This window comes from Mustela putorius, unplaced genomic scaffold, assembly GCF_011764305.1.
Source record: "Mustela putorius furo isolate JIRA1106 unplaced genomic scaffold, ASM1176430v1.1 tig00000487_pilon_pilon_pilon, whole genome shotgun sequence".
Classification (NCBI taxonomy): Eukaryota; Metazoa; Chordata; class Mammalia; order Carnivora; family Mustelidae; genus Mustela; species Mustela putorius.
Window position 1 is genome coordinate 5,822,219 of NW_025421399.1, and position 13,245 is coordinate 5,835,463.

The window sequence follows — 13,245 nt, forward strand, 5'->3', positions numbered from 1 at the left end:
TAAGTCGAATCTCAGTAAAATGTCTAAGCTCCAAGGATAAGGAATAAACTCTGTATTTCTGCCAACAGAATCTTGGAGGAAAATAATAGTGGTCTGGACTGTGGTAATGCTAGGAAAAATGGAGAGAGTATAGCTGATTTGAAATTTATACTGATAATCTGTAGAACTTCTAATGCATTTGTTGCAAAGGGATGTGTCAGGAAGAAATTAATAACAATTTACTAGGTTTCTCGGTTTGAATAAATATGTGAGTAGGTGGTAAGTATCTACATAAAATTTTTTATTGAAGTAAAATTCACCGTTTAAAAATGTATTATTTTTATTCAGTGGCTTTTAACACATTTATAATGTTTTGCAAACATTATTGCATTCATCACTCCAAAAGGAAATTCTGTACCTCATAAGCAGTCATTCTCCATTCCTTCCTCCTTGTAGTCCCTGGCAATCATAGTCTACTTTTTCTCTAGATTTGCCTATTCTGAACATTTCATATAAATGGAATCTTACAACGTGTGACCTTTTGTGTTTTTTTTTTTTCACTTAAACATAATATTTTCAAGGTTTATCAATACTGTAGTGTGATTCGGGCTAGCTTCTTTTTATTGCCAAGAATATTCAATTATATAAATATACCACATTTCGTTTATCCATTCACCAGTTCATGACATTTAGTTGTTTCCACTTTTGAATATTGTGACTAATGCTGCTATGAACATTCACTTTCAGGTTTTTGCTTGAAAACTTGTTTTCATTGCTTTTGGATGTATACACAGAAGTGGGATGGCTGGGTTATTCTGTGTTTAACTTTCTGAGGAACAGCACTCTGTTTTACACAGCAGTCATACCATCTATATTCCTACCAGCAATGTATTAGGGTACTAACTGACTTCTCTACATCCTCAACAAAACTTTTTTGTTGTCTGTTTTTGTTTTGTTTTAATCGCTATCCTACTGGGTATAAAGCGATATCTCACTGTGACTCCTGATTTACATTCCATAATGATTAATGATGCCGAGTACCTTTTCATGTGCTTTTTGTCCATTTGTATCTCTTCTTCAGAGAGATGTCTATTCAGATCTTTTTCCTGTTTTTAAATTGCATTATCACTTTGTTCTTGAGTTGTAGAAGTTCTTTATATAGTCTGGATTCTAGACTCTTTTTAGATACATGATTTGCACATATTTTCTGCCATTCTAGGGGTTGTCTTTTCACACCTTTTTTTTTTTTTTTTTTTTGAGAGAGAGAGCATGCATGTGCATGGGGCGGGGAGTAGAAGGTGGTGGCAGAGGAGGGGCAGAGGAAGCAGACTCCCCGCTGAGCAGGGAGCCCAAGGACCCAGGGCTTGATTCCAGAACACTGAGACCATAACCTGAGCAAAGAGCAGATGCTTAACAAACTGAGCCATCCAGGTGCCCCCATTCACACTCTTGTTATAGTGTCTTTTGATGTATAAACCTTTTGTCTTCCAGTTTACTAATTATCTCTTCATCTCTGTCTAATCTGTTTTTCAATTCATCTGTTGAGTTTTTATTTTTATAATTTTAATTCTTAGTTTTATTTTCTCCAAATATTTACGCATACTACTACCCCCCCCCCTTTTTTACATGCAACATGACACAGACTTTTTTTTTAAAGATTCATTTATTTATTTGAGAGAGGGCACAAGAGAGATAAAGTGAGTGGGGGTGGGACAGAGGGAGAGAAATTTCAAGCACACTCCCCACTGAGCACGGAGGCCAACGTGGGCCTGATCTCTTAAGACTCATGAGATCATGATCTGACCCAAAACCAAGAGTAGAATATTCAACCAACTGAGCCATCCAGGCTCTCCTACACAGACTTGATACAGCATTTAGTCAGTATTTCTCGGTGGAAACTCTCAGCACTTTGATCCAATAATACTATATGTATTATCTATAGAAATACTATGGAAAGAGTTGTGTAAGTGGCCCTTAATTAGAGATTGGTTATGTTATAATGCATGATATATCACAATCGTTTTTGGTGGATTTTTTTTTTTTTAAGATTTTACTTATTCATTTGAAATAGATACAGAGAGAGAGCATGAGCAGGGGGAGAAGCAAAGGGAGAGGGAGCTTCCCAATGAGCAAGGAGTCTGACATGGGGCTCAATCCCAGAAACCAGAGATCATGACCTGAGCTCAAGGCAGATGCTTAACCATCTCGGCTCCCCATGGTAGGTTTTTTAAATGAGTTAGAATTGCATATGATGAAATTACAACTATAACACAATTGGGAACCTAAGTGAGACACTTGCTTTAATTTTTTAAAAAATATTTTATTTATTTGTCAGAGAGAGAGAGAGCGAGCGAGCATGCACTAGTGGGGAACAGCGGTAGAGAGAGAGGGAGAAGCAGAGTCCCCACGGAGCAGGGAGGCTGATGTGGGACTCGATCCCAAGACCCCTGGGATCATGACCTGAGTTGAAGGTAGCAGCTTAACCAACTGAGTCACCCAGGCATCCCCACTTGATTTAATTTTACTTCTCAGTATAAACCACATTACCATCATTTCATGTAAGACCATGTGCTTGTTTTTTAAAAATTTCCACTCTTTTACCCCAGGTTTATTGAGGTATGATTGAGAAATACAAATTGCATATATTTAAGGTATATAACATGTTATTTTGATAAATGTATACATTGTGAAATAATTACCACATCACACTAATTCAGTATCCATTACTTCATAAAATTATCCTTCCTGTGCATATGTGAGAATACCTGAGATCTACTCACTTAGGAAATTTCAAGTATACAGTGTATTATTATTATCACTGCTAGTCATCATGCTGTCCATTAGATCTCCAGAATTTACTTAACTAATTACTGAACAACATCTCTCTTTTCCCCTCATCTCCTTAGCCCAGGTAGTCACCATTCACCTCTCTTTACTATGAGTTTGGCTTTATTTTTTAGATTACACATATAAATGAAATTATGCAGTATTTATCTTTCTGTGTCTGGCTTATTTGACTTAGCATAATATTTTCTAGATTCATCCATGTTGTTTATAAGCAGCAGGATTTCCTTCTCTTTTATGGATGAGTAATATTCATTTGTGTGTGTGTGTGTATGTGTAAATCACATTTTCTTCATCTGTCATTTGACAAACACTGAGGTTGTTCCAGATTGTGTCTACTATGAATAATAATCCCTCTTTGGAATGATAGTTTTATTTCCTTTAGTATATACTCAGAAGTAGGACTGCTTGGTCATGTGGTAGTTCTATTTTTAATTTTTTGAGGATCCCATGTTGTTTTACTTAATGGTTATACCAATTTACATTGCCATCAACAGTGTACAAGGGATCCCTTTTCTCCACATCAGTGCCAACACTTGTTAGCTTTTGACTTGACTTTTTTTTTTTTTTAAGATTTTATTTATTTATTTGACAGAGATCACAGTACACAGAGAGGCAGGCAGAGAGAGAGAGAGGGAAGCAGGCTCCCTGCTGAGCAGAGAGCCCGATGCGGGACTCGATCCCAGGACCCTGAGATCATGACCTGAGCCGAAGGCAGCGGCTTAACCCACTGAGCCACCCAGGCGCCCAACTTTTTGACTTTTTGATAATAGCTGTCTTAACAGGTGTGAGGTGGTATCTTATAGTGGTTTTGATTTGCATTTTCCTGATGGTTAGTGATATTGAACATCTTTTTATGTGCCTGTTGGCTATTTGTGTGTCTGCTTTGGAAAAATGTTTATTCTCGTCTCTTGCCCATTTTATAATATAGGTTGTTTGTGTTTTTGCTATTGAGTATGAGTTTCTTTCTTTTTTTTTTTTTTAAGATTTTATTTTTATTTATTTGACAGAGAGGGAGAGATCACAAGTAGGCAGAGAGGCAGGCGGTGGGAAGGTGGGGGAAGCAGGCTCCCTGCTGAGCAGAGAGCCTGATGTGGGGCTTGATCCCAGGACTCATGGGATCCATGATTCCAGGATCATGACCTGAACCGAAGGTAGAGAGGCTTTAACCCACTGAGCCACCCAGGCGCCCCGAGTATGAGTTTCTTATGTATTTTGGATATTAACCCTAAGGATGTATGGTTTGCAAATATTTTGTCTGGTTCCACAGGTTGCTTTTTCATTTTATTGTTTACTTTGCTCTGCAGAAACTTTTCATTCGATGTAGTCTCACCTGCTTACTTTTGCTTTTGTTGCCTGTGCTTTTGGTGTCAAATCCAAAAAACCATTGCCAAGACCAATTTCAAGGAGTTTTTCTCCTGTGTTTTTGTTTAGGAGTTTTATGGCATCAGGTCTTATGTTTGTCTTTAACCCATTTTTCAGTTGATTTTTGTATATAGTATAAGATAAGGATCCAATTTCATTCTTTTCACGTGGCTTTTCAGTTTTCCCAGCGCTGTTTATTCAAAAGACTTTCATTTCCCCATTGTATATCCTTGGTGCCCTTGTCAAAGATTAGTTGACCATACACGTAAGAGTTTATTTGTAGGCTTTCTATTCTTTTCTTTTTGGTCTGTGTTCCTTTGGTCTTCTGCTCTGTTTTTATGCTGGTTACTATAGCTTTGTAATATACTTTGAAATTAGGAAGTGTGATAGCTCCCACTTTGTTTTTCTCTCTCTGAGAATTGCTGTAGTTACTTAACGTCTTTTGTGATTTCATAAAAATTTTAGAATTGCTTTTTTCTACTTCTATAAAAAATGCCTTTGGAAACTTAATAGGGGTTCCACTGAACCTCTAGATGACTTTGGGTTATATGGATATTTTATTTTATTTATTTTTTTAAAGGTTTTATTTACTCATTTGACAGAGATCACAAGCAGGCAGAGAAGCAGGCTCCCAGCTGAGCAGAGAGCCTGACGTGGGGCTCGATCCCAGGACTCTGGGATCATGACCTGAGCCGAAGGCAGAGGCTTTAACCTACTGAGCCACCCAGGCGTATGGATATTTTAACAGTACTAATTCTTCTGGTCCATGAACTTGGATATCTTTCCACTTATTCTTCAGTTTCTTTCATCAAAGTCTTACAGTTTTCAGTGTGTGGATCTTTCACATCCTTGGTTAAATTTATTTCAAATTATTTAAATCTTTCAGATGTTAATTAAGTATACTACTTTAAATTCTGTGCCTCATTGCTCCATAATCTCTATCCCTTGTGAGACTATCTCTTTTGAATGGTCTTTCTGATTTACTTTTTTCGTATTGTTTTACCTCTTTGTGTTTGTTAATTAAGGGCCAGATACTGTGTATGAAAAATTATAGCAGTAATTTGAGACCTATGACAATGTTGTCTCCCTCTAAGAAGATTTGTATTAGTTTTTGGCAGGCATTAGCAATCCAAGATTGCCTTAATTTAATTTTGTGGTAGACATTTCGAGCTGAGCTTTTCTTCCTGTTAAAGGCCAGACTAGCTTTGGTTCATACTTACTCCTAGAGTGTAGCCCTTTGGGCTTCCAAACAAAAGTGTTGGAATTTTACCAGCTTTCCCTTCTGTATATTGGTTTTCTCTGCATTTCAATATTTGCCCTTCCAGCTCTAAAACTGTCAATAGCTTCTTAGCCTCTTAGATGCCACTAAGTAAAAAGTAGCCACAAATACCAGGCTTCAGTCCTCCCCCCCCACCAATTTTTTTTTCTTTTTGTAATCCTTCATCATGCTATTAACTCTTCAGTGCCCAGGAGGATTTAAAAATATATGTATACTTCTAGTTTTTCTTAGAGAAAAGTTGGTCTGAAGTATATACTCTGCCATTATTAGAAGTAGAAGTCAATAGGATATAGGTAGAAATACATAATTTTTTTAAAAAAATCAAAGCAGATTCAAAAATCACCGTATAATAGTGTCAGTCTTTCCTACTTGTATTTTCACTACTTTCTTTAAGAAAAGAGTGAGAAATAGAGTTACATTGGTCCTACTAGCAATTATACATATTGGATTATCAAGCAGGTGAATATCTTCTTTTATGGTTTTTATCAAGGGGAAAATATCAAAGACCAGTGCTCTAATTGTAACACTTACTGCGTTGTACCATAATTATTTCTTTATGGGACTGTATCATTCTTGGGGCAGTGAGCCCTTATAAGGAGGAGCCTTATTTTATCCATGTTTAATTTCCTAGTGCTAAACCTGGTGTTAAGTGTCCATTTAGTAAGTATAGAAAAGAATTTGGGTGTTGAAAATAACCTTATTTGGCTTTTCACCGTGAAAATCAACGTGGGTATAAGATGTTCTGAATTATCTTAAAAGGTAGATTTTAACAGAGAAGAATCTTTTCTTATCAGCTCTCTTGTTCGATCCTTTCCTGTCCTAACAGGTGGCATCTCCACAGAAAGCGACTGTGCTTTTGAGCCAGACTACGCCGTTCCGCCACTTCCAGTGAGTGAAGGTATGCAGCACATTCGGATTATGGAGGGCATGTCTCGCTCTCTTCCATCCTCCCCCTTACTCACACATCAGTCTATCAGTGTTCGGCTCCAACCTGTGAAGAAGTTAACTGGTAAGGACTTTACCTAAATTTAGTATGTTTAACAGGAAACCTAACAGTATGGCACTTGAGGTCATAACAGATATATTTATGTGAATCTTTAGGTTTTTCCTTTTTGGCCTTCCTAATGTCACAGACATTGGAAAGTGGAACTCCTACTGATTTTAATTTAGGGAATTAGAATAATATGCAGTTTGACAGATTGATGTATTTATTTTCTAAGTGATCCATCTGTTGTGGACATATTTTTCTAGGCTTTCAGGAAACTTCTGGTTTTGCCAGAATACACTGTTGTTCTGATTTCATTTATCAGCTTGTTTGTGTCAAATTAACAGATGGAGATGTTGTAATTTTAGGGTAGTAAGAGCTTCATAGTTCAGCAAAGGTACATCAGTCATGTTTTGTTTTTAATCCTAATCTGTATATTTCACATCCATTTCTAAAAGCTGATTTAGATATTTTTTCCTCTCCCATTGTACATTCTTTCAGCTTCTTAGGGTATTAACTGTAATTCATAAGTTGTGGATTGTACTGACTTTTTAATATGATCTCAGTATATATTACCCATTCAGTTCCAGTGATTAGGTATGAAACTGTGTGTCTTAATTATTGAATGACCTTTTGTCTTTTTAAACTTTTTCAGAGAAGAAATTTTAATATGTTGAATGATACTTACATGTGAAAATATGTAAGCCTAGGTCAGTGTCTTAGGTTTCTTTTAACATTATCAATATATATCTGGTATCATTAAGTTGACTGGTATTGGTGGGTTGTGAGTGATTGGGGCAAGAAATTAAGTCATTCCCAAAGGATACATTAACTGAGCTAGGCAGTGGGGAGGTTTGATTATCATATGACAGTTCAAAAGAAAACAGAAAGAGAGAAAGGAAAATGGAATTTTTAGACTCTTCATCTATTTTGAATAAAAATTTTACAATGTGTATAATTTTCATGAAAATAATAGTATTTCTTTATTCTTTAGTTCTGCAAGGCATAAATCATGCCTCTTGTATTGTTTTTAGACTTCTTCAGATAACTGAGTCAAAGTCTACTTTGATTCTTGGGTCATTAAATAAAAATCAGTAAAATAGCCTAGTAACATTTTACTGAAATATTTATTCCCTCTGTTATCTAAAAATAGGATAAATTCTATGTGGTTGAGCTTAATAAAATTTCTTTGCTTAGAAATCTCCCCTTTTTCTTGTAGTTTAAGATATTACTGTTACTGAAATACAGTCAAGCAAATATAATATGGCTACCAAGTGATGTTTGTCATTTACCACACATTGGAAGAGTTAGCAAGAAAAGTTGTTTCTTGCAGAAATGAAACTGGATTGCCTGAGGTTCCTATCCCATCTGCCTATCCCAGTTTAAGTTTCAACTTAAATAAGGAACTTTATTAAAAGATAAGTACATTTAATAACAAAGTCATTTACATGCCTGATATCACAAGATGAGACAGGGAAGTAGTAATAAGAGACACACTTGATTATTGACATGTGTGAACTATTCGGTTTTAATTTTTTGATGTTTGAAGTATTTGAATGCTATCAAATAGTTTCATTTGTTGAAGAGACGGCCAAAGGCCTAAGAATTTAAAGATTGAGGATGTATTTTAAAATTTCTGAATGAGAAAAATCTGTCTCCTGCAAAAGGATGCCATGAATATTTTCCTGTGGCCAATTTTCTGCCAAGTGAAGCAGATGATAAGAACTTTTTGATTTAACCTAGAATGAAATTACTTTGAAATTTAAATTTAAAACCTTAGTTAGTAGAGTTATCTTTCCTAATTATATTTTGTTATGAATAATTAAAAAGAAAGCCAAATAGAGAAATATTTTCTCACCATAAGTAAATGTCCTCCAGAGAATGGTTTTTAATAAAATGCATTAATTTAATCCAGCCATTAGGGCTTCACTTAACTGATTTATCCATTTCCATGCATTTAAATTTCCAATTACCTATATTTCTTGTAATCATATTACCAACCAAACTGAATAAGTAGGGCCAGAATAGTCATCTTACTCTGTTTTCTTTCTGACTTTCTAATGTTTAGTTCCTGTCTTTGCTATAGTCAAAGTGGTTTATTATTTTTCTGTGCTTTTCACCTAATTGTTCAGCAAATATTTGTTTAGAACCAGTAATATGCCAAGCACTGCTCTAGACCCACTTAATAGAGTGGTGAAAAATTTAGATGGTGACAAGTATATGAGGGAAATAAAATAAGGAATGGAATGGAGGGAGAGTGAAGTGGAGGTAAGATTTCTTTCTTTGGAGTCATCAGGGAAAGTCAGAAGAGGGGCTGTTTGAAAAGAGATGTGAATAACAAAAGGAAGCCAGGCGTGGGAAGATACGGGATCAGAGCCTTATAGACAGAGGGAAGAGTCAGAACTAAAGTCCTAAAGCAGAAAGCGGTATGTTCAGGGAATGATGAAAAGATGGCAAATGTGGTTTCAGCAGAGGGGAGGGTAGTAGAAAATAGTTGAGGAGGTAGGTGGAAACCAGGGTTTTTAGGTCATGGTAAGGAACCTAACTTTGTAGGATTCTAAGCAGAGCCAGAATGGCAAGTAATGTGATCCGATTTACCTTTTTACCAGATCTTGTTGGCAAATGTGTAAAGAATGGCATATGAGGGAATAAAGTTTGCTATATTCATTAACCTTGCGTGTTTTCCTAATCTTTAAATCTTGTCTTTAACTTCTAATAAGTTAATAGAATGGTGAAAAGAAATCTTTTTTTCTTTTATCTTGTGAGATATAGTGAAGAAATAGCTAACCTTTTCCTGTCATTTTTATTATAGAACCTTTGTACTCCTAACATATTTAGCCTAGTTCTTCACACAGGTGTAGATGATGACCCATTTGGTATATCGATTAAGACTTTTTTATGCCAAGGGACAGAAGATACAGCCAAATGGTGTAAGCATTAAAGGAAAACCAGAAGACCTAAGGTTGGGTCTCAAGTTTCATTTGACTTAGTTGGATATCACTGTGCACTGGGGAGGTATAGATTAAAGTGTGCAGAGACAATGTTGGCCCCTGTTACTGTGGTAATGGCATTGCCCCAGTTCTCCAGATTCTTGTTCAGTGCTCTTTCCAAGATGTTCTTGTTCATAATATCCTAAAGCCCCTCAAGCATACTTCTTAAAATATAGATAATTAGGAGTGCCAATAGTTCATTCATTCAACACTTTTAACTGTTTGCCTATTAGATACACTGTAAATTTAGTAAAAGTTATATTTTGAGTATTCACATTTTTGGTAGGGTTATAAATCATTGCAACCTTTTTGTAGGGTAGTTTGATAGTGTGTATCAAAATTGTAATGCACAAGGGCATCCAGGTGGCTCAGTTGGTTAAGTCTCCGACTCAACAGTTTCAGCTCGGATTGCACGTGCACTTTCAAACAAATAAGATCTTTTAAAAAATTGTAATGCACATAATCCTTGATATAGTAATTTTATCGCACAGAGTTTATTTTATAAATAAATTTGGACAAGTTTGAAATATGTATATATCTATACATATGTATAATAAAAACTAAAATCTAAATATGTATCACTAATCTATTTATGTCACACACACACACACACACACACACACACACACACACACACACGCATGCATTTGGTGGTGGTATGGAGAAACAGTAACTCTAACCCAAAAGTGGGAGAGGGATGACAGATTCTGTTGTGTACCTTTCTGTAGTGTTTGTATTTTTTTTACCATGTGTAAAATCTGAAGTCTCTTGCAAAATGTATTCTGACTGCCATTTCTTAACTGTATAAATTTAAGCAAATTTGCTAAAAGTCTTTGTACTTTACTTTCCTTTTTTCTAAAGTAGGGATAATAGGACTTCACAAGAATTGCACGAGTTGGTACATATAAAGCTCATGAGACAGTATCTGACAAAAAATAAGTAGTCAATAAATGTTAGCCATATTTATTGTAATTCTAGAAGAGATTTGGTTGACTTGCCATCAGCTCTGTTGAGTTCTGAGCCTTTGGGAGGTGATCTTCAAGTAATTTATTTAATCACCTTAAGTAAGCCCTTTTTCTTTTCTGAGGTGTAACGATATCCAGTGGATTATTATCTGGTCATTGGGAAATTTTATTTGGCCTGATTTGAAAAGTATTTGCTGCATAGATTAGAATGACTGTGTGGTAGTCCAATTTAGATGGTAAGTAAGTCACAATAGCCTACATGATCATGCTACAGCCTACTTACTTTGATGCTAGCTATGGCCAAAATATTATTTCCATAATATTTGGAATATATGGATAAAATATATATGAAATATATATTACATATAAATATATATATAATATATATATGAAAATATATGGATAGAAAGGAGTCATTGACTTGTTTATGATACATTCTGGGGGAAAGATTTCAAGCTATTTTGACATTGAAAACAGCCTATGTGTAATATTAGTCTACATATTCTGATATATTTTAGTGAACTTAAGATACATTTTTCACATGATAGTCTTGTAATTTTTGGAAGCACTGGAATTCAAGATGTACTTTAGTGAATTTTTAGTGTTAGAAAAAATATAGGGTTCCTGTGAAGATTGAATAAGATTTCTTAAACTTAAAACCTAATACATAATAAACATTAAGTGTTACTTTTCTTTTCATTTATTATCTTGGATAAAATGTAAACATAATCTTGAGAAAATTATTGAAAAGCCAACTTGAAAATATAAAGAGCATAATGATATTGTGTCTTTATAGTTGGATTTATTGCAGTATACTTATGATTCTGTAGGATGAGTAAATATCTTGCAATTTTAGGAAAAATGTTAGAATTCAAGATCTAGTGAATTTTATTAGATTAAAAATATAGTGTGTGTGTGTGTGTTTGTATTTATTATATATATGGTAGTCTAAGCTTCATCATTGCTGATGTTAAATATTTATTTATTATTTATTTTTTAAAAGATTTTATTTATTTGACAGAGAGGGACACAGCAGGAGAGGGAACACAAGCAGGAGGAGTGGGACAAGGAGAAGCAGGCTTCCCGCCAAGCAGGGAGCCCGATATGGGGCTCGATCCCAGGACCCCGGGATCATGACCTGAGCCAAAGGCAGATGCTTAACGATTGAGCCACCCAGGTGCCCCTGATGTTAAATATTTCTATTTTAATTCCCATATGGAGAAAGTATCTTACCAAATATCTCACTGTGGTTCCTAGAACCACTCACATTAGAAATACTGGGAATACTTCTTTGGAAAAAGCAGATCCCTGAGTATCCAGATTTAACCTAATCAACCTCACTTCAGAGATTCTGTCTCATTAAATCTGGAGCCCCAGAATCTGTTTTTTTAAGGTTAAATGAGAAAATGTATATGAAGAATTTTAAGCTCTTTGGAATGATAGTACTAATTAAACTAGGTCTGGACCTCATTACTGTTTCTAATTCAGATTCTCTAGTTTTATGGGTTAAAGATTATGCTGTTGTCCAAGTTTTACTCAGTGGCAGGAGTAGAGAAAAGGGGACTCTTCCACTGCTGTCCCTGTAGTCTTCCAGACCAGAAGTATACTTAATTCAATTTAGGTAATTTCAGTTCATCAGTCAGTATTGTTAAAACCAGAGCTGGACAGTATGTAGTATTCAGGAACTATTGCAAAGGAGAAAAGAGACCTTCGTGCAGAAGTGCGCTCAAGTCTAAATTCAGTAAAGAAAGCTAAGGATTTATAACCAAGGAGCTAGGTGAGGAGGGCAGCAAAGTGGGTGGAAAATTACAAAGAGGGAGACATCGGGTAGAGGGATTCTTGCTAAAACCAGTTTAACATGACTCTTGCTGGATTGGCTAGGGTGATCTGAAGAGGGTGGTAGGATTCTCTCTAGTAGCCGGATCCCTGAGGCTACTGAACTAGACTGCAGACTTGAGGATGAGGCTCAAGGAGGAGGCACAGTAGAAAGCAGCTCAGAGGAGCCTGACAAAGTTTAGTCAAGGACAGAGTGTTTGTCAGTATATATATTTTGAGCAACTAAAAGTCAACATGTATTATCAAATAAAGAATCCTTTTGCGATGTTTACACATGCTGGATTTGCAACATAATTCTCTTTTTTAGATTTTGTAAGAACCGAGCCTAAGAATTTGTATGTAAGAAAATAACTCTCTTCTACTAATTTTTCATAATTGAATGGAAGTCACTCAGAGTGGAACTATTGTTCATAGTATTGTAGTATTTATTTATAGTAAGATTATTTATTGCAGCTGTAGTATCATTGTATATATTTCATTGAAATATGAGAGTCCTGTCTTCCTGCCCCTCTTCAACCATTACTAGGGAAAGTTTGCAAAAATGCCACAATGTTCCTTAATGGAGAAGGGACCAAAATAATAAATTGCTTACATTTTTCTTATGAACTGGTTTTGTTTCTGTCAGGTTAAAGTGGAGACTTTATCACACAGAAAACCTTACACCTTTTTATAAAAAAGCAAATGAGAGGTGACTGGGTGACTCAGTTAGTTAAGCACCTGGCTCTTGGTTTCAGTGTGGGTTGTGCTCACTGTCAGGGGATCGAGCCCTGCTGGCTTTGTGCTCAGCTTGGAGTCTGTTTGACCCTCTCCTCTGCTCCGTCCCCTGTTCCTGTTCTCTCCATCTATCTTTAGAGTAAATAAATGAAATCCTTAAAAAAAAAAAAAAAAAGGAAAAGCAAATGAATTTGATGCTTAGAAACGCAGCATATTCAAATGTTTGGCTTCAAATAACAAAATGCATGGGCAGTGGTGTTTTTGTAGGATTGAAACAAGTGTGAAGAG

At 35.6% G+C, this 13,245-nt stretch overlaps 1 protein-coding gene across 6 annotated transcripts in view; it reads left to right on the forward strand.

The window, feature by feature from the left end:
- Positions 1–13,245, forward strand: part of TANC2 (tetratricopeptide repeat, ankyrin repeat and coiled-coil containing 2) — a 364,817-nt gene that overhangs the window by 121,024 nt on the left and 230,548 nt on the right. For 3 of the 6 annotated variants that reach the window (XM_004749221.3, XM_004749222.3, XM_004749224.3), the window contains exon 4: positions 6,294–6,476. In XM_004749221.3, the coding sequence (XP_004749278.1) occupies positions 6,294–6,476 (183 nt within the window). The remainder of the gene's footprint in view (positions 1–6,293; positions 6,477–13,245) is intronic. The other 3 variants (XM_004749225.3, XM_004749226.3, XM_004749227.3) reach the window with 1 other exon arrangement.